Source organism: Lutra lutra, chromosome 6 (genome assembly GCF_902655055.1).
Source record: "Lutra lutra chromosome 6, mLutLut1.2, whole genome shotgun sequence".
Taxonomy (NCBI): Eukaryota; Metazoa; Chordata; class Mammalia; order Carnivora; family Mustelidae; genus Lutra; species Lutra lutra.
In genome coordinates, this window is record NC_062283.1 from 49,147,014 (window position 1) to 49,168,416 (window position 21,403).

Consider the following 21,403-nt stretch of genomic DNA (forward strand, 5'->3'; position numbering starts at 1 on the left):
GAGGAGAGGCTAACAAAAGGGAAAAAATCACTTTCAATGATCGAATGGCCTAGGAACAGAATGAGAGGTTATACCTATTGACCCACAAGTGACACTGGGGCACACTGGAGCTTACAATATGATCTCCACCACCTCCACACCTCCACCACCACCAAAAAGGGAGGAAAGCAGGAAGCTATCTAGTGGTATACCCATTAAATGGCTTTAATATCAAAATCAAATAGACACTTGTTACGCAAAGCACGACTTAAGAACCAGCAGCACGGGCATCAACTGTAAGCTTGTTAGGTATCTTGAATCTAAAGTCCCCTCTCAGATCTAGTGTAAGAACTTATATTTTAACAAGATACCAAGGCGATTTGTGTGTAAAGCTTAAGCAGCACTGATTGAGACAGAAGAAACTAAAGATGAAAGGGAACGCAGAGGGTAGCAAGGCAAAAATGCAAACTGTGATAATTTCCGGCTCTTTCACTGAAGGATGCCAGCCTTACAAAATGGAATTCATAGGTATACAATCGTCTAGTGACCTCTTCTGGCTGATTTAAGGTAGGCAATTATAATCTAATGCAGACCAGTTTCCTTTAGAGTTCCTGTGATGGACTCTCCAAAGAATAAATAAGGAGAATTTAATAAGAGCTATGTTAGGTCCTAAGTGCTTTATATAGTGGTATACTTTCTCTCATCAATCTCACATGTAACTATAATGATTCCATTTTAGAGACGAAGACATGCAGATGTTGAGTAACTTCTAGAGTACATACAGCTAAGAAAAGTGACAGTAGAAACCAAAGCTTTTGTTCTATTTTACCATCAACCTTCCCAGAAAGCTAAACATCATAAATTTACTTCCTGGAGACAAAGTAAAACAGCACGAAATGAGTGACTCCCAGAAAAAAAAGAAAAAATGAAATTTGGGAAAACACAAATGAAAGAATTAATTTAAAGGTTAAAATGCCTATTCAGATTTACTAAAGATAAAAAGCTAAATATGCTCATTAAAATGAACAAAACACTAATGACCTGGAAAAGGAAAACACACCCTGAAGACTCTTGTTTTGAAAAAAGGTAGAATATTAGTGACCACCTGAAAACACCAAAAAAGATGATCTTTTTCTTTTCTCTTCTCAAACCTTTGTCACAATAGAAATCCCTATCATTTCTTTTGGCTTTACTTTAAGGTCTTTATTCTAAATGCCAATACCTAGGCAAAGCCTTTTTTTCATCTCAAAGTTAAATTACTACAAAAGTCACCTAAACTGGTCATCTTTCTACACCTATGAATCCACCCTGAACACTGCTACCATTCTAATACCACTCCATCTCTTTGGTATCCCTAAAAAAGGGAACTAATTGATTTTAGAATTAAGAATCTTTCTAGCTCTAAAGGTATAAAGCATTATTTTCATCATATCATTGTCCTACAGCAGTAACCTCTTGCCGATATCAAGGTTACCACTTGTGTTGGGAGTCCCCTAGACCATCCCCAGGTTTGATGGCTTGCTAGGGTTCACAACACTCAGCACATAGCTGTACTCACAGCTGTGATTTATTATAGGTTTTTAGCGACCAAGATATTTAAACTGGTATTTTTTTTTTTTTTAAGATTTTATTTATTTGACAGAGAGAGATACAGCGAGATAGGAACATGAGCAGAGGAACTGGGGGAGGGAAAGCAGGCTTCCCACCAAGTAGGGAGCCTGATGCGAGGCTCGATCCCAGGACCCTGGGATCATGACCTGAGCTGAAGACAGACGCTTAACAACTGAGCCACCCAGGCACCCCAAAACTGGTTTTGTGTTTAGTAACAGAAAAATTGAAACAATTAATACATCTAATAGGAAACTAAATGAACTATAATATTGTCAAACAGTAGAATGTTATTGATTTAAAATGTATGCACTGATTCAACAAATATTTAAGCATTCATGTTCACAACACACTGCTTTTCTTATGTAAAAATTCAGATACTTTATCTTATATAAAATATTTATAAATGTTTTTGGTGTAGTCATAAATCATACTGTTTTCCTAAGTTTACTTTCTGCTGCTTCATTATTAGTGTATAGAAATGCAACAGACTTCTATACATTGATTTTGTATCTTGCTACTTTACTGAATTCATTTATCAGTTCTAGCAGCTTTTGGTAGTCTTTAGGGTTTTCTGTATTCAAGTGTCATGTGATCTGCAAATCGTGAAAAGTTTTATTTCCTCCTTACCAATTTGGATCCTTTTTATTTATTTTTTGTTGTTGTTGCCTAATTGCTGTGGCTAGGACTTCCGGTATTATGAAGAATAAAAGTGGTCAGAGTGGACATTCTTGTCTTGCTCCTGACCTTAGAGAAAAAGCTCTCAGTTTTTCACTACTGAATATGATGTTAGCTGTGGGTTTCTCATATATGACCTTTATTATGTTGAAGTTAAGTTCCATCTAGACCTACACCGTTAAGGGTTTTTATCATGAATGGATGTTGTACTGTCAAGTGCTTTTTCTGCAACTACTGAAATGATCATGTTTTTTATACCTTCTCTTACTGATATGTTGATTGTTTTGAAAAAACTGAACCAACTGCACCAAAAACAATAAATACCTAGGAATAAACGTAACCAAAAAGCTGAAAGACCTGTACTCTGAAAACTATAAAACACTGATGAAAGAAATTCAAGATAATATAAAGAAATGAAGACATTACTATATGCTCATGGATTGGAAGAACAAAAATTGTTAAAATTTTCTGTACTATCCAAAGCATTTACAAATTTAATGCAATTCCTACCAAAATAACAACAGCATTTTTCACAGAACTAGAAAAAAACAATCTTAATAATTTGTATGGAACCATAAATGACTCTGAATAGTCAAAGCACTCTTGAAAAAGAAAAGCAAAATTAGAGGTATCACAATTCCAGACTTCAAGTTATATTACAAAGGTACAGTAATCAAAACAGTGTGGTACTGGCATTAAATCAGACACATCGATCAATGGAACAGAATAGAAAATCCAAAAATAAACCCACAATTATATGGCCTTCAACAAAGGAGAAATGAATTTCCAGTGGGAAAAAGAGTTTCTTCAACAAATGGTGTTGGGGGCGCCTGGGTGGCTCAGTGGGTTAAGCCTCTGCCTTCGGCTCAGGTCATGATCTCAGGGTCCTGGGATCGAGGCCCGCATCGGGCTCTCTGCTCAGCGGGGAGCCTGTTTTCTCCTCTCTCTCTCTATGCCTGCCTCTCTGCATACTTGTGATCTCTCTCTCTGTTTCAAATAAATAAATAAAATCTTTAAAAAAACAAAAAAAAAAACAAAAAAAAACAAATGGTGTTGGGAAAACTGGATGGCTACATGCAAAAAGAACGGAACTGGACCACTTTCTTTCACCATACATATAAATAAAATCAATATGGATTAAAGACCTAAATGTGAGGGTGGCTCAGTGGGCTAAAGCCTCTGCCTTCAGCTCAGGTCATGACCCCAGTGTCCTGGGATTGAGCCCCGCATCGGGCTCTCTGCTTGGCGGGGAGCTTGCTTCCCCCTCTCTCTCCCTGCCTCTCTGCCTACTTGTGATCTCCATCTGTCAAATAAATAGATAAAATCTTAAAAAAAAAAAAAAAAGAAAAGAAAAAAAGAAAGACCTAAATGTGAGACCTGAAACCATAAAAATCCTTGAAGAGAGCACAGGCAGTAATCTGACATCAGCCATAGCAACATTTTTCTAGATGTATCTCCTAAGGCAAGGGAAATAAAAACAGAAATAAACTAGTGGGACTTCATCAAAATAAAGTTTCTGCATAGCGAAAGAAACAATCAACAAAACTCAAAGGCAACCTACTAAGTGGGAGAAGACATTTGCAAAGGACATATCTGATAAAGGGTTAGTATCCAAAAATATATAAAGAACATATACAACTCAATGGCCAAAAAACCAATCATCCAATTAAAAAGTGGGCAGAAAACATAAATAGACATTTCTCCAAAGAAGACATCCAGATGGTCAACAAGCGCATGAAAAGATGCTCAACATCACTCATCATCAGGGAAATGCAAATCAAAACTACAATGAGAGATCACCTTACATCTGCCAGAATGGCTAAAATCAAAAACAAAAGAAATAAGAAGTATTAGAGTGGATGTGGAAAAAAAGGAACACTTGAGCACTATTCGTAGATAAGCAAACTGGTGCAGCCACTGTGGAGAACAGCATAGAGGTTCCTCAAAAAGTTAAAAATAGAACTACTCTAAGACCCAGTAACTGCACTACTGGCTATTTACCTAAAGAACAAAAACACTGATTCAAAGGGATACTGAACACCTATATTTATAGTAGCACTATTATAAGAGCCCAATAAGAGCCCTGATTGATGAATAAAGAAGATGTGGAATATAATGGAATATTACTTGGCCCTCAGAAAGGATGAAATCTTGCCATTTGTAACAACATGGATGGAGCTAGAGAGTATACTGCTAAGCAATATAGTCAGAGAAAGACAAATACCATATGATTTCATTCATATGTGGAATTTAAGAAACAAAACAAATGAGCAAAGGGAAAAAGAGTGTGAAACCAAGAGAGAACAAACTGTTGGTTACCAGAGGGGAGGTGGGTCTGGAGATGGGTGAAATAGGTGATGAGGATTAAAGAGTGGATGTGTCATGATAACACCGAGTAATTAAAATAAAAACTTAAAAAAATTTTTTCCACAGTGAACATATTAACAATTAACATTCTGTAATGTTAATAAGTCATTAAAGATATTTCAAATATGATAAACAGTTATTACAGAACTGTATATTACACAGATTTGCATATGCCATGAATCAACTTGTATCCCTTGAGATTTAATACTTAATGAAAGTTACATAAAAGAGCCTTTTTTTAAATACTAGAGTTCTTAATACTACCATTTATAAAAGAATTATTACTTACTACATGGCTCCAACATTTCAACAGGCAATGAAAGGCAGAGGACTTAATATCAAGGTTCTAGTTCTCATTATGAGCATCTTGAACAAGGTTAATTCCACAGAGCAACTCCATCAAGGGAAGGGTTTCTATGATAATCTTTAGGACTGCTGTTATTCACTAATCAAGTTTACCTGTCCACAAACATTTAATGTTCCAAATCATTTTATTCTCCTTAAACAATCATAATTTTGAACCTTATATGTATCATTGGTTATTTGTGATTACAGGTGATTGTAGGTGATTAAAAGCAGCAAGGAAACACCTATATCGAATCCCATGGGTCTCTAGAAAAAAAAATACCTACTCTTAATTTAGGACATGCTCTTCTTACCTTAGCAAAGAGGTGATCCCTATATTGCTGTTGAGTAACAAAATTTTTGTAACATACTACACAAGCAAAGGAATTGATGAATGGTCCATGTAATGTAATTGTTGGATCACATGGAGAGTGATCAAACCTACTCAGCAAAAGAGAGGTAACATTAGAAAAGTCCACATTTTAGGAGCTTAATTTTTAAGCATTTATTCAATTGTATACACACACACACACACACACACACACACACACACTCTTTCTTTCTCTCAGAAATTTACACTTTTCTACTGAAATATCAAATAATGTTCTTCATCTTCAAGAAATAATAAATGGCTCCTTGATACCATGTAATTCCTTCAAACAGTGATCAATAGTTAGCTCAAGATTTCATAAAAGTACCCAACATCCAATAAAATGGATGAAATAAATAAAATGTACCCAAGATCCAATCAAATAGTAAAATTCCAGTTTGAAAATTATAGAGCCATCACCTTTTCCTTTTTACCTTATTTACCACAAAATTCACAAATAGTTGTAAATGAACCAATGGAATAATAATCTCATGTCAAGATTTCTGGAACACACCTGTTTCTTAAAAATGGCTTTTAATCTCTTTAATGTTCATTTTAATCATTTACTAAGTATCTGCCATTTTACAATTGAAGCCTTTTAAAAATACTTTAGATACAGTATGCTACCCAGTTATTTGCAGAATGCTGAAGCTCTCTCTAGGAGCCTTTATAGTACTTTAATGCCTAAGTAGGGTGAGATGGCTGGAAATGGTAATGGCTAAGGGTCCCCAAGCTCCCAACTCCTATCTTTAAACTATCTGAAAGAGAAACTATGAAGGTAAAAATGTTTAATGCCTTTAATATTGCCTTCCCTTGATATTTACTTTCTCAAGCTCTACTATTCAAAAATTCAGTAAATTAGTAAGGTGGTTTCATAAATGGAATTATTTGTTATGAATTTTGCTACCTTTGGTTTGCCTTTAACATTTGTTTTATAACACCGTATTAGCTTTCTTTAGGCTAGATCAAATATCTCTAAGTGCTTTATGTCTCTTGAAATTTGTATTTATGGGGTGGATTTCTCTAAAACGGATTCAACTGCGTATTAGAGTAAAAAATCTGTTCAGAATTTTATGAGACATATTAAGAATAAATACATATTTAAAGGCTACATGCCTTGAAAGACAGAATATCACTAGAAAAAAAATCTGACTTTAAACCTTGTAAGAAACCTAGCTGTATCATAAAAGCACAAAACAATTTGAGTTTGGAATATAAAGCTATGATCACAATGGCACAATTGTATCATGCTTTCATTTTATGCAATCACTTTGTAACTCATTTGCTCTTCCGCATCCACTGTTCTATCATACTCACCTTTTCAAATGTCCTAAGAGAAGGTGCCCGTTATCAAATTCCTTGTTACAGTGCATTATGGGACATAAAATTGGTTTTCCAGACACCCGCATTTGGCCTCCTCTTCGGAATGAACTTTTTGTTCCAGAATTAATTGTTCCTGTTTTGAGTCCTGTATCATTGGAATACAAATTCTTATGTTCCTACTTCAGATACTTGTACTTTTGGACTGGTAATCAAAATTATGACAAAACAGGGGTGCCTGGGTGGCTCAGTCACTCAGCATCTGCCTTCGGCTCGGGTTGTGATCCCAGGATCCTGGGATCGAGCCCCCCATCAGGCTCCTGGCTGGGCGGGAAACCTGCTTCTCCCTCTCCCACTTCCCCTGCTTGTGTTCCCTCTCTTGCTGTGTCTCTTCCTGTCAAATAAATACATAAATTCTTAAAAAAAATTATGACAAAACAAAAAAATTATGATATAGCATCAACTGGGTGATTCTAATTGCAATTAAGTGTTTTCTTTCTTATAAAAGATATTATCACCTAAATATAAACAGGTGTTTGGGAAAGTAAAGCTGTTAACATTTTTAAAGTTTTTTTTGTTTTTTTTTTTTTTTTTGTGAGGAAAAGAGAGAGAGGAGAGAGCGCTCTAGTGAGCTGGGGAGGTTGGGGGGAAGTAAGGGGTTGGAGACGAAGAGTAAGGGAGAATCTTTTTTTTCTTTTTTTCTTTTTTTAGTATTTTATTTACTTATTTGACAGAGAGATCACAAGAAAGCTGTTAACATCTTTAAGTAACATTCTCTTGAGAGAAAAAAATGTGTTTCTTTAAGTTCAATAGCTAACAAATGTCAAAGATCAAATACTGATTAGAAAATCAGTTGCTCTACAGAATCACTACCTCCCTTTTCATTTATATAAACTGGTAAAGATCTTCTCATTCTTTTTTCTCTTTTAACTATCTTAAACATATTAGAAAGTTTAGCTATATTATAAAAGATCTGAGTTCCCTGAAAATTGTTAAAAATGCAACTAGGAAAGGTGGGGAAGAGTGGAGAGTTCAGGGAGGCAAGGAGAGTAAGAGTGGTACTTTCTGAAAAAACCAGGCGTTAATCAATTAGTTCCAACCTGGATATCAAGTAATGCAGGTCTCAGCGATAAATTTATAGAACACAAACCAGAGATTTACTTACTGTAATCTTTCTCTTTTCTACTTATTCTATTTTATCCCTTTTCTTTTTCTCCTTTCAAAGTCTGCCCATCATTACTTTTTCTTTTTCCTCTCCCTTGTTTAAGAAAGCAAACTCTGCACCTACCATAGGGCTGTACAACCCTAAGATCAAGAGTCACATGCTCAGGGCACCTGGGTGGCTCAGTGGGTTGGGGCCTCTGCCTTCGGCTCGGGTCATGGTCTCGGGGTCCTGGGATCGGACCCTGCATCGGGCTCTCTCTTCGTGCTTCCCCCTGTCTCTCTGCCTGCCTCTCTGCCTACTTGTGATCTCTCTCTCTGTTGGGTGGATGAATAGGATCTTAAAAAAAAAAAAAAAAAAAAGAGTCACATGCTCTATGGAATGAGCCAGCCAGGCACCTCTTTCACTAATTTTTTTTAATTAATCTCTCTTTATCCTGGACCATTCTTCATCCCCTTTATTTCTTTATAGTCTTCATCTTTTTTTTTTTAAATTTTTTTAAAAATTTTATTTATTTGACAGAGAGAGAGAGATCACAAGTAGGCAGAGAGGCAGGCAGAGAGAGAGGAGGAAGCAGGCTCACTTCTGAGCAGAGAGCCCGATGTGGGGCTCGATCCCAGGACCCTGAGATCACGACCTGAGCCGAAGGCAGAGGCTTAACCCACTGAGCCACCCAGGTGCCCCTATAGTCTTCATCTTAAAGTGACACAACTCTCTGGCCAAATTTTGTTCCAGGGAAACCCCTAATGCATGATATATGATGTAAAATTTACAGTTACATTATATAAACCATGAAATTTAAAACTGCCAGGATTCTGTTTATCAGGCAGTTATATACAGACAGTTTGATTACTGACTCCATTATATTATTATTATTATTTCTTGTGGATTGTTTCAATGCCTTGAATATTTCATACAACAGAAAACTGGGTATTTATCTTTATGGCAGTTTCTACAAAGCCCCTAAGGATTTAAATAGGATGGATCATTATTCTTTTTTTTTTTTTTAAAGATTTTATTTATTTATTTGACAGAGATCACAAGTAGGCAGAGGCAGGCAGAGAGAGGAGGAAGCAGGTTTCCTGCTGAGCAGAGAGCCCGATGTAGGGCTCGATCCCAGGACCCTGGGATCATGACCCGAGCCGAAGGCAGAGGCTTTAACCCACTGAGCCACCCAGGCGCCCCGGATCATTATTCTTTTAACATCATCTAATTTTAAGATCTTCAAATGATTATTATATAAATTTAAGGTTTCAGCTGTTTTTCTGCCGTTTTAGTTCTTGGCTGGGGGTGGGGTGGGGGTGGGGAAGGCCTCCATTAAAAGCTGCCAAAATGCTTATAAATATGTTCTGCCAACAAACAATGAACAGCATAGCATTAAACATATATTTTTTTAAAGATTTTATTTATTTATTTGACAGAGATCACAAGCAGGCAGAGAGAGAGGGGGGAAGCAGGCTCCCTGCTGAGCAGAGAGCCCGATGTGGGGCTCGAACCCAGGACCCTGGGATCATGACCTTAGCCGAAGGCAGAGGCTTTAACCCACTGAGCCACCCAGGCGCCCCGCATTAATCACATTTTAATCTTAAAGAAGAATTAAATGACAATACACCTTTTCTGTCCTTAATTTTTTAATGTAGTCAAAATAATGAAAGTTTTTTTTACTGTTCATTTACATTCTAGCTATTGCCCATTAAGACTTTTATTTAGCCAAATAAAGGCTCTAGATAAAAATAAAATTGGAGAAAACAATCAAATGAAAGAAAATAACTTTTTCCCATGGAAAGGCAAAATACAGAGATTTTTTTTTTCCAAAGATTTTATTTGTTTATTTGACAGAGAGAGATCACAAGTAGACAGAGAAGCAGGCAGAGAGAGAGAGAGGGAAGCAGGCTCCCTGCTGAGCAGAGAGCCCGATGCGGGACTCGATCCCAAGACCCTGAGATCATGACCTGAGCTGAAGGCAGCGGCTTAACCCACTGAGCCACCCAGGCGCCCAAAATACAGAGATTTAAATAGCCCTTTTCCTTCAATAGTATAGAGAGTGTTGTTTTTAAGTTACTAAATAAATATTCAAATGTATGCAAACTGGCCTAACTATAAAGGTCTACAAAAGATGAATTTCAGGGGGCTGGGTGGCTCAGTGGGTTAAGCCTCTGCCTTTGGTTCAGGTCATGATCTCAGGGTCCTGGGATGGAGCTCCGCATCAGGCTCTCTCTCTGCTGCCTACTTATAATCTATCTCTGTCAAATAAATAAATAAATAAATAATCTTTAAAAAAAAAAAAAAAGATAAATTTCAGTAGTATAATTATAAATAAAGTACTTCTAACCAAAGAGCTGAGTCACAATACTGGATAGATTTAAAAAGTTCCTTAATGCTACTTAGAAGTAGAACCTCACTTTTTATAACTGAAGAGAACAATGGCTCATCTCTGTTTCCCCAGCTATATACCTTAGTCAAACATCCCAGCACTCTCTAAAACTAATTTATGAAATAGAACCATACCAAATATAGCCCAATGCTAAAGCAGCTATTCTAGCAATAGATCCTAAACTTCAGTTTTATAGTGCTGTTGCAGGGAACAAGCAAAAAACTAAAACAATCACATAAAAAGAGCATACTAGACACCTTAACTCCAGGCTCAAGCTTATCAGCCACCAACGAATCAGGTGTGTCCTGAAGATATATAAAATACCAGGTTTTGTCAAGAATCATAAAGACAGGGGCGCCTGGGTGGCTCAGTGGGTTAAAGCCTCTGCCTTCGGCTCGGGTCATGATCTCAGGGTCCTGGGATCGAGCCCCGCATCGGGCTCTCTGCTCTGCGAGGAGCCTGCTTCCCTCTCTCTCTGCCTGCCTCTCTGCCTACTTGTGATCTCTGTCAAGTGAATAAATAAAATCTTTAAAAAAAAAAAAAAGAATCATAAAGACAGGGTGGCTCAGTTGGTTAAGCATCTGCCTTTGGCTCAGGTCAGGATCTCAGAGGCTCAAGCTAGGATAGAGCCCTGCATGGGGCTCCCTGCTCAGCAGGGAGTCTTGCTTCTCCCTCTCACTCTCCCTCTGTGCCCTTTCCCTCCCTCTCAAATAAAATAATACTAAAAAAAAAAACAACAACATAAAGACTAGCTAAATGAGTCATTTGTTCCGACTTGACTAGATAAATCATAAACAGATGCTCATGAATTCATTTTACAGTGATTAAAATATTTTGCCAATCTGGAGGCCAAGGATCAGGCCTAAGGGGTCTAGACAGGACTTGAGGGTGTTAAGTCACATGAGATAAACTATTTGTAGAAGAGATCTTAGAGCTAATAAAGTCTTACAGTTCTACTCCATTTTCCTATCAAAATTACCTAGGAATCTTCTCAAAACTACAGATACCCTAGAATTATTCCTGGAGATGAGGCCCAGGTATATATTTAAAAGCTCCCATGTGATTCTGATGCAGCTGAATTAAGTCATTAACTTCTTCTGAGAACAGAAGGCATCTCAAGAGGGAGTTTTCTTTTAAATACGAGCCTTAACAAGAACACCCGAGGAGACAAAACCATTTACCATAATTTCTAAGTACCTTTTGCTAAAGTAGATCTTGAATGCCAAACAATTCTTTTGATTAGTTGAATGACAGTTACATTTGGAACCCAAGTTTTAGGCTTCTTTTCTGTGTTCATACATAAATGTTTATAGCCCATCTTGGGTAATATTCAAACATTTATTGAGTATGTCTAAGCTGAGCACTCTTCTTAGGCATTTACACAAAAAAAGGATTAAAAAACCTTGGTCTCTGTCTCCACAGAGTATGTAGTCTGATTGCAGAGACATACAAACCTATTAATCCAACATAATGGGAAAAACTGTTTCACAGAACTTTGGAATTATCTTCTCAGTGGTAATCAGACTCAAAGAAAACCCCTCTGAAAACTTATTTAAGATTTTATTTATTTGACAGAGAGAGGCACAGTGAGAGAGGAAACACAAGCAGGGACAGTAGGAGAGGGAGAAGCAGGCTTCCCACTAATCAGGGAGCCCAATGTGGGGCTCGGTCGCAGGACCCTGCGATCATGACCTGAGCCAAAGGCAGAGGCTTAACCCACTGAGCCATCCACGTGCCCCTGAAAACTTTATTTTTAAAGATTTACTTATTCATTTGCAAGAGAGAGAATACAAGTTGGGGGGAGGGGCAGAGGGAGAGAGAATCCTCAAGCCAACTTCCTGCTGAGCATGGAGCCTGATGTGGAGCTTGATCCTGGGACCCAGACCTGAACTGAAATCAAGAGTCAGATGCTTTAACCACAGAGCTACCTAGGCGTCCCTGAAAACTAGCTTTAAAACAACAAGCTATCTATTCAAGTTCAGCAACGCTTGGGCAGATATTTCTAATGACTTTTTGCAATTAAATGTTCTGCTGGATTAAATCCTCAGCTGAGGCTTCTATGGATATCCTAAGCCTTTTAAATGCTCAGTGTTTCTTTCTTGTACAAGATAGGCAAGAAAAGCTGCCATGGTAGGAGTGTCCTACTGGCTCTTAAAAATTCCAACAAAAAAAACAAAAAAATTCCACCAAATTACCTGGTGTGGGGAAAATGTTCCATAGTGACTCTTTTTTTTTTTTTTTTAAGATTTTATTTATTTATTTGACAGACAGAGATCACAAGTAGGCAGAGAGGCAGGTGGGGTGGGGGGGAAGCAGGCTCCCTGCTGAGCAGAGAGCCCAATGCGGTGCTCGATCCCAGAACCCTGGGATCATGACCTGAGCCAAAGGCAGAGGTTTTAACCCACTGAGCCACCCAGGCGCCCCTCCATAGTGACTCTTTTGGGAATCTCAGGTCTGCAGAGTTAGTGAAGAAGCTACCCAATACTTTAGACACCTCCATGTGGACATGTCCTTATAAAATATCTACACAGGCAATACTGATAAAATAAGTAAACACTAATCCTTTAGATCTCATCTTAAATTCCATTTCATTAGAGCAGTTTTCCTGACCGAAAATAAACCCAAAGACACATGCACTATTTCATGTAATAACTATGAAATAACACAAATAAATTAATGAGCAACATCTAATGAGGTTATCAAGGATGATTATAGGTCATCAAGGATGACCTATTATATTTAAAATATACTTCTGTCAATGTGGGAAGACAACTGATAAAGTAGGCCATTACTAAGTATCACTGAAACTAAATTTTAATACTTTATATACTTATTTGCAACTGGATAATACAGATGTAACCCCTTAAGGCTTTAGAGAAGCTCAGTAACCTTAGTGTTCCACTCTCATCTCTAAAGAGTACCTGGCATTTTTAGCCACTGGTCCACACACAGTCTTGCTGCTTCTGTATCAGAATGTCCTCGAATAAATTCCAATTCTTGTAACCCATGAGCATGCTGAAAATCGATTTTTTCCTAAAGGTATTAAGAAGAAAATCAATTAACCTATGATTACTAACCTGATTTCCTTGAGAAAAGGATTTTAACACATCAGCGATCAGAAAATATTGATTATCCTTTATGCCTGTAACTCCACATCTAGACATCTATCCCAAATAGATAAGTCAAAACAAAAGTTCATACTCTGAAATGTTGATCCCAATGTAATCTATATTTGCACAAAGTTCACTATAACTACATCTCCAACAATGGGGTACTATTTAATTATGCATATACATTTCATGAAGTCGATTAGAAACACTAACCAAACTTTCAATGAAGCAGAAATATACTTTTTGTATCAAGTAGGTCACCAAATAGTATTAAACAAATGAGGCCAAATATAAATAAAGATTTATTTCAAGCTACATGTGACTGTATCTGCAGAGAGGGAACAAAGGCTGAAAATACAAAAAAAATCAATGATTATCTCTGGGAGTAAAAATATGAATGATGATTTTCATTTTTAAACTTTTATACATTCTTTTTGAAGTTTCCACATACAGTATGAAGTATACAGAAGCCTATTAAATATTTGTTCAGTGAACAGTATTAATAAGAGCAGATTTCATTAGTACTTAGTATGGGCTGGTATAAAGCATTTATCACCATCTAGATCTAGGGTTGGCCAACTTTTTCCATAAAGGGTCAGTCAGTAAATATTTTAGGTTTTGCAGCTCAACTCTATTGCAACTACTCAACTCTGCATGAAAGCAGCCACAGATAACATGTAAACAAATGGGCATTGCTATGTTCCAATAAAATTTTATTTACAAAAACAGCCAGTAGGCCAATGCCAACCTTGAAACTAGACTTATGCTTTAGACTGTTAGTCTTTAAGTTCTTCTATATATTATTTATAAATCTATTTTCATAATCTCTAATCATGTTGTATCTAACAATTAAAACTTATTAACCACTTACCCCATGCCAGACATGATTCTAAAACCATTTTAGATTTCATTCTTACAATAACTCTATGAAATAGGTAGTATTATTGTTTGCATTTTAGGATGGGAAAACTGAGGTACAGAAAGGTCAAACAAATTGTCTAAGGATAAATAAAAATGTCAAGATTTAGACTCTCACAACTTGATTCTAGATCCATGCACTTAACCAGTACACCATATTGCACCTCAACAAGATTTTGTTCTATCTATCTATCTATCTATCTATTTATTTATTTATTTATTTGACAGACAGACAGACAGACAGAGATCACAGGCAGGCAGAGAGGCAGGCAGAGAGAGAGGAAGGGAAGCAGGCTCCCCGCTGAGCAGAGAGCCCGATGCGGGACTCGATCCCAGGACCCTGAGATCATGACCTGAGCCGAAGGCAGCGGCTCAACCCACTGAGCCACCCAGGCGCCCAAGATTTTGTTCTTAAAAGAAATCACAGTCACAAATTGTAGATTTACAAGATATAGGCCAGAATAATGAATGGCCTAGTTAGCAATGCAACAGGGTCTTCTACTAGAAATGGTAAGGAGGGGGCGCCTGGGTGGCTCAGTGGGTTAAGCCTCTGCCTTCGGCTCAGGTCATGATCTCAGGGTCCTGGGATCGAGTCCCGCATCGGGCTCTCTGCTCAGTGGGGAGCCTGCTTTCCTCTCTCTCTCTGCCTGTCTCTCTGCCTATTTGTGATGTCTGTCAAATAAATAAATAAAATCTTAAAAAAAAAATGGTAAGGAGGGGAACAGGGAGATTCAAGATTTCAATCCAAAATAAATCTACACAATATTGTTCAAAGTACAGGCATAGAATACTCATTCTCAAAAATGTTAACAAGCATTATATATATTTTTAAAATTCTCTATAACCAAATTAAGTATATAAATACTGGTTTTAATACAACATTTTAAAAGTTCCTTTAGTGCAGGACTTCCAAAGCCTTGGAGTGTTAATATGCATATAATAAATATGCAGTATCTCACAAATCATCAAATACTTTTTTATTTAAAGCACATCCTACAGTAGTGTTCCAAATTACATGTTTGGAGAAGCTAGTTTATCCAAAGAAAGCAATATGACAAGAATCTGGTAGACTCTAAAGACATTTCCTAATGTACAAAATTAAACCACTTATCAAAGTTACTTATAAAATCTATCACAATAAAAATTAAAAAAAAAAAAAAAGATTTATCTATTTGACTGTGAGAGACAGCGAAGAGTGGGAACAAAAACAGGAGTGGGAAAGGGAGAAGCAGGCTTCCCACTGAGCAGGGAGCCTGACGTGGGGCTTGGTCCGGAACCCTGGGATCATGACCTGAGCTGAAGGCAGACGCTTAACAACTAAGCCATCCAGGCCCCCCGCAATAAAAACTCTTAAATTAATATAATTAAGATCAAATACTACTCCATGCCAGCTAATAGCTTATTTATCTTAAAGAACTGCCAAAAATTAAAAATAAAGTTTTTTTTTTTAAAGGTTTTTATTTATTTGACACAGAGATAGAGAGTACAAGTAGGCAGAGCAGCAGGCAGAGGGAGAGGAAGAAGCAGGCTCTCTCCTGAGCAGGGAGCCTGATGTAGGGCTCGATCCCAGGACCCTGGGATCATGACCTGAACTGAAGGAAGCAGCTTAACCTACTGAGCCACCCAGGTGCCCCAAATAAACAGGTTTTAAAAAATGTTCTCTGGCATTTTTTACAACAGAATTTGAACTCTGTGCCCATAATAGTCAATGCTCAAAAAACACTTATTGGCTGAAGTCATCCCCAAATTAGCCACCCTTTTCCTTTGTTACACAAAGCTTCTTCCACAAATGTGAGGCATATAACCCTTCTTGCAAGTCATCTTAACGCCTAGGGTATCAATAAGCAAAGCTGGTAGCTGGTCAACTAGTCAACACAACATTATCTCTGAAAGTGATTTATCCAGTGAAGAGGGCTTTTGTTGTTGTTTGTTTAATTTTAAGTAGGCTCTGTACCCAACAGGGCTTGAACTCATGACCCTGAGATCAAGAGTCGCATGCTCTACTGACTAGCCAGCCAGGTGCCCCATATCCAATGAAGATTTTAATAAATTTTCTTTCTTTCATTAAAACCACTCCATCACAAAAGATACAAGATTCACCTTAACAGTAATACATCAATAATTCACAAAGGCCTAAGAATAGTTAGAAGATATTTTCTACTATCCAGTTTTAGTCAGAGTCATCAGCCATTAGAATTCCTCAACAATCATTTTTATTTTAGTTTCATTATCTTCCTTTCTGGACAGTTTGTTTCATTTTTCTTTTCTGTCATCTAGTTTTAAAAAATAAGTTATCCATACAGGAAACCAAATTTTAAAAAATCATGAATGGATAGCAAGCAATGAACTAAGATATCTATTAGTTGGTTTTTCCCTAGTGAAATCTAGATATATATTTATTCTTTACAATTGGTTAAACAAGATTTTCAGAATTTCAAAAAACTTTCTTCAATGCTGAAATAAAGTCATTACTAGAATGAATGAGGACTTACATGGAGGAAGCTGAAACCACCCTGAGAAAAGTCCCAGTTACCATAGTGCCTGTAAGATGCTTTCTTATCTGAACTCACTACAGATGTTTTATTATCTATGTGGAACACTGCCTGGAAAAAGAAGCTAGCATCATTCAGGAAATCTGTGGAAAAGGACAGCTTGTGAACCATCCCTCTCTCAAAGAGATTTTCCCCATAAACAATACACTTAACATAGTTTGGGGAAAGAATCATCCTTAAAATTGAATAGTATTTCTGCCAGTAAAGAAATAATCCTATTTTTTATATTTTTATGCATTAAGCATTTTATTTTAATTTTTTTTTTAAGATTTTATTTATTTATTTGACAGACAGAGATCACAAGTAGACAGAGAGGCAGGCAGAGAGAGAGGAGGAAGCAGGCTCCCCACTGAGCAGAGAGCCCGATGTGGGGCTCGATCCCAGTACCCTGAGATCATGACCCGGGCCAAAGGCAGCGGCTTAACCCACTGAGCCACCCAGGCACCCCTGCATTAAGCATTTTAAACATACAACTAGAATACTATGCTCTCATTTAATTGGTATTACATTATAAAGTCCCCAAACAAATCTAATTCTAAATGTAAAGAATATTCATTTATTCTATACAGGATTAGGAGATACTAAAACAGAGGCTATAGAAATATATGAACTCCTCTATGATAACCACTGGACAAGGAATCAAAACAGAGATGTTAAAATAAAAAAATCATAGTACTTAACTTGGAAGATCATCTCCAACTCTGTCCCTTTAAGATTAAAACCCAAAGTCTATAAAAGATAAGGACCTGCTGAAATCCAAACAGCTGCTGGCAGAGCCATGATTTCAATTTCGATTTTTTTTTTTCAAGTAAGTTTTACACCAAATGTGGGGCTTGATCTCAGGAGCCTAAGATTAACATTGGCATGCTCTAGTGACTGAGCCAGGCACCCCTCAATTTCCATTTTTAAACTCCTAGGATGGGGTGCCTGGGTGGCTCAGTGGGTTAAAGCCTCTGCCTTCAGCTCGGGTCATGATCCCAGGGTCCTGGGATCAAGCCCCACATTGGGCTCTCTACTCAGTGGGGAGGCTGCTTCCCCCTCTTTCTCTCTCTGCCTACTTGTGATCTCTGTCAAATAAATAAATAAAATCTAAAAAAAAAAAACAAAAAACCCCACAAACCTCCTAGGATGAAGGTTATTTACCCAACTCATCAACTTTCTACTCCTAATAAACATCTGTCAGTAATGAGGGATATTGCTTTTTCACTTTTATTTATTTTTTTTAAAGATTTTATTTATTTATTTGACAGGGATCACAAGTAGGCAGAGAAGCAGGCAGAGAGAGAGATGGAAGCAGGCTCCCCGCTGAGCAGAGAGCCCGATGTGGGGCTCGATCCCAGGACCCTGGGATCATGACCTGAGCCGAAGGCAGAGGCTTCAACCCACTGAGCCACCCAGGCGCCCCTGCTTTTTCATTTTTATTTTATAAAAAAAAATCTTTTTAAGTAAACTTTATCCCCACCGTGGGGCTCAAACTCACGACCCCCAGGTCAAGAGCCACGTGTTCTACTGACTGAACCAGCCAGATGCCCCAGTACTAAGAGATTCTTTAAGTAACTGGTCTGGGGCCTTCTAAAGCAAGTGAAGAAAAAGATTTATATCATCAGAGATTCTAAATTAGGCTTCATTTTCCACATAGCAGCTCTTCTACAAACCTGATTCAAATTTCTTCCTTTTAGTAACAGGTTTAATCTGAAGGAGCAGGCTGAAGTTTGAGAAAGTGGCCTCAATCTATTCGGTAGAAAATGACCATTTAACAGCTTATGTCTACAAAAGCACGAATAAACTCTTGTGATACAGAAACCAGAAACCCTGCTATAAAGAAATCCCATGATTTTTAATTCCCTAAAATAAAGTCCACTCAATTTTATTTTTTCTCCTGTATTCATATATGATTAGAATCTAACAAACTAGAGAGAGAGATACAAAAAACTATCATGAAGTACTAAAGTGATGAGGTATCCAGAGTCCATGCTGAACTTGGATTCAATTATATATTATATATATATTTTATATATATATATATATAAAATATATATTATATATTTTGTTGATGACAAATTTGTTACAGTTTTATTATAAGCAATTACATGATTTTGTAAAACACCAATTAAAATAGCCACATACCCTGAATGCTCTATTCTTCTCTTCCTTCTGCTGTTTCTCCACTTCAACATGGCGGGCTAGACGAGCCAGAGTTAAAGCAACTTTATCCTTCTGATGGTCAATATAGTCTTTATGCTTAACATCCTATAATTAAAAAACAATTTTCATTTCTTTTAAATAGCAAAATTAGTTTTGGGATAATGAATTCATTTACCAAAGAGTTATTGTACTAAGGAACCATTTGCCTTTTTTCCCCTTAAGTTTATTTATTTATTTAAGTAACCTCTACCCCCAGTGTGGGGCTCAATCATGACCCTGAGATTAAGAGTCACATGCTCTTCTGGCTGAGCCAGCCGGGTGCCCCAAGGACCGTTTACTTTTATTATCAGCAAATTTCTAAGAAGGTGCCTTATGTATTTTATGCTTTATGTGGTATTTTGTAGGTCAGCCAATTATCCACCAGCATCTGTGGTTTTCAAAAAGTTAGATAAACTAACTGCTAAGACAATTTATCATTTTTATTTACTTTACAATCATCTGAATACCAAAGAGTTTGGTGTTGCTTTGCTCTGAGTCTATAAAATAATGCCATTAAGCCATTAGTCCCCCGCTTAAAGGTCTAACAGTACTGGTTCTGGTTTTTCAGCAATGCCACCAACAATACCACCCTGAACGTGCCTGATCTTATCTGATCTTGAAAGCTAAGCAGGATTGGGCCTGGTTAGAACTTGGATGGGAGAAAATGATGTAAAAAAATAGATCTAACTTTCAGTTTCTGGTCCATCTTGTAAGGAGCTTATAAGTTGCTACTCCATCCTGACAAAAAGCTGAAAAAACCCTAAAGTCAACAACTCTTATTAGATCTCGTTCTTAGACCAGAAAAGTGAGGTGACAGTGTAAACCAGTGCTCCAAAAGAGAGAGAGAGGATCATAAGTTAATGGAGCAGAAACCCATGAGTGGAAACTTCAGCAGGAAGCAGTACTGAGTAAAAAACTTGAACTATAACTGATGAATTGCTGGACGCTCAGTGGGAGAAGTCTGAGTTAAAAACCACAAGATGACCCAGTCATGAAGAGCCCTCATACTTTTGTGAGTTTATCTCCCATAGTTCTACCAGGTTCTCACAGTAAAAACTAGAGAAAAATCCTCATGCTTCCAGGAGGGGGAAAGGAAAAGTAAGCATTTTTAAATATTCCAGAGCATTCTGTTCTTAACAAGGCGTGCCCTTAACAAAAACCATTTTACCAGAACCTACCCTGTAGGAATTTTATCAGAGCCTAACCAACCTGGGAGAATGTAAATAAACGATTCCAAGCCACTCTAGCTATCCTTCCCACTTAAAACAAGGGATTGAAAAGCAGTGCTTAAGGTCACAGTCCAGGGGCATAAGCTCAACAAGACTGAGACTTAATCAGAGGACTACAGAGTGCTACCACTTCCAAGTACCTTACCACTACTTTGTAAAGTCCCATTTACCACAGCCTCTTTTACCTAATACATCATGTCTACCTTTCAACCAAAACTTACAAGGAATACTAAAAGGCAAAAGAAACACAGTTTGAAGAGTCAGAGCAAGCACAGAAAGGCAGACATGACAGGGATGTTGGATTCCGATCAGAAATTCAAAACAATTGATTAACATGCTAAGGGCTCTAATAGAAAAAGTAGACAACGTGAAAGAACACATGTGTTATGCAAGTAAGAGATGGAAATCCTAAGAAAGAACCAAAAAGAAATGTTAGAGATCAAAAACACTAAAACAAAAATGAAGAATGCCTTTGATAGCCTCATTAGTAGACTTCACACTGCTGAGGAAAGAATCTCTATGCTTGAGAATATGTCAACAGAACCTTCCAAAACTGAAAAAAATAACAAAATGATTGAAAAAACATAAGATGGAATATCTAGGAACCGTTATAAAAAATGTTACATATGGGGCACCTGGGTGGATCAGTGGCCTCTGCCTTCACCTAGGGTCATGATCTCAGGGTCCTGGGATAGAGCCCCGCATTGGGCTCTGCTCAGCAGCGAGCCTGCTTCCTCCTCTCTCCCTCTCTGTCTGCTTCTCTGCCTACTTGTGATCTCTGTCAAATAAATAAATAAAATCTTAAAAAAAAAAAAAAGATTCTCTCTCCCTCTACCCTTCTTCCCTCCCTACCCCTCAAAGCTATGAAAAGACATGGAGGAAACTTAAATACATATTACTAAATGAAAGGAGTTGATCTGAAAAGTTCACATACTGCAGGATATCAACTAAATGACATTCTGGAAAAGCAAAACTATGGGGACAATAAAAAAGATCAGTTGTTGTCCAGGGCTGGGGAGAGGGAGACATGAGTAGAGCAGAGTACAGAAGATTTTTAGGTCAGTAAAGTTATTCTGCATGATATATGTCCACTATAAAGGTGGACACCTGGGGCACTTGGGTGGCTGAGTTGGTTAAGCATCTGCCTTTGACTCAGGTCATGATTCCAGGGTTCTGGGAGGGACCCCACATCAGGATCCCTGCATAG

The 21,403-nt window shown here is 37.5% G+C and overlaps 1 protein-coding gene across 3 annotated transcripts in view; it reads right to left on the reverse strand.

The window, feature by feature from the left end:
• The window catches only part of ZNF451 (zinc finger protein 451), a 106,437-nt gene that overhangs the window by 43,562 nt on the left and 41,472 nt on the right, over window positions 1–21,403 (reverse strand). For all 3 annotated transcript variants that reach the window (XM_047734661.1, XM_047734659.1, XM_047734660.1), the window contains exons 4-7: window positions 18,911–19,033; window positions 13,125–13,236; window positions 6,665–6,815; window positions 5,292–5,418 (exon numbers count right to left, since the gene is read on the reverse strand). In XM_047734661.1, coding sequence (XP_047590617.1) covers window positions 5,292–5,418; window positions 6,665–6,815; window positions 13,125–13,236; window positions 18,911–19,033 — 513 coding nt within the window. The remainder of the gene's footprint in view (window positions 1–5,291; window positions 5,419–6,664; window positions 6,816–13,124; window positions 13,237–18,910; window positions 19,034–21,403) is intronic.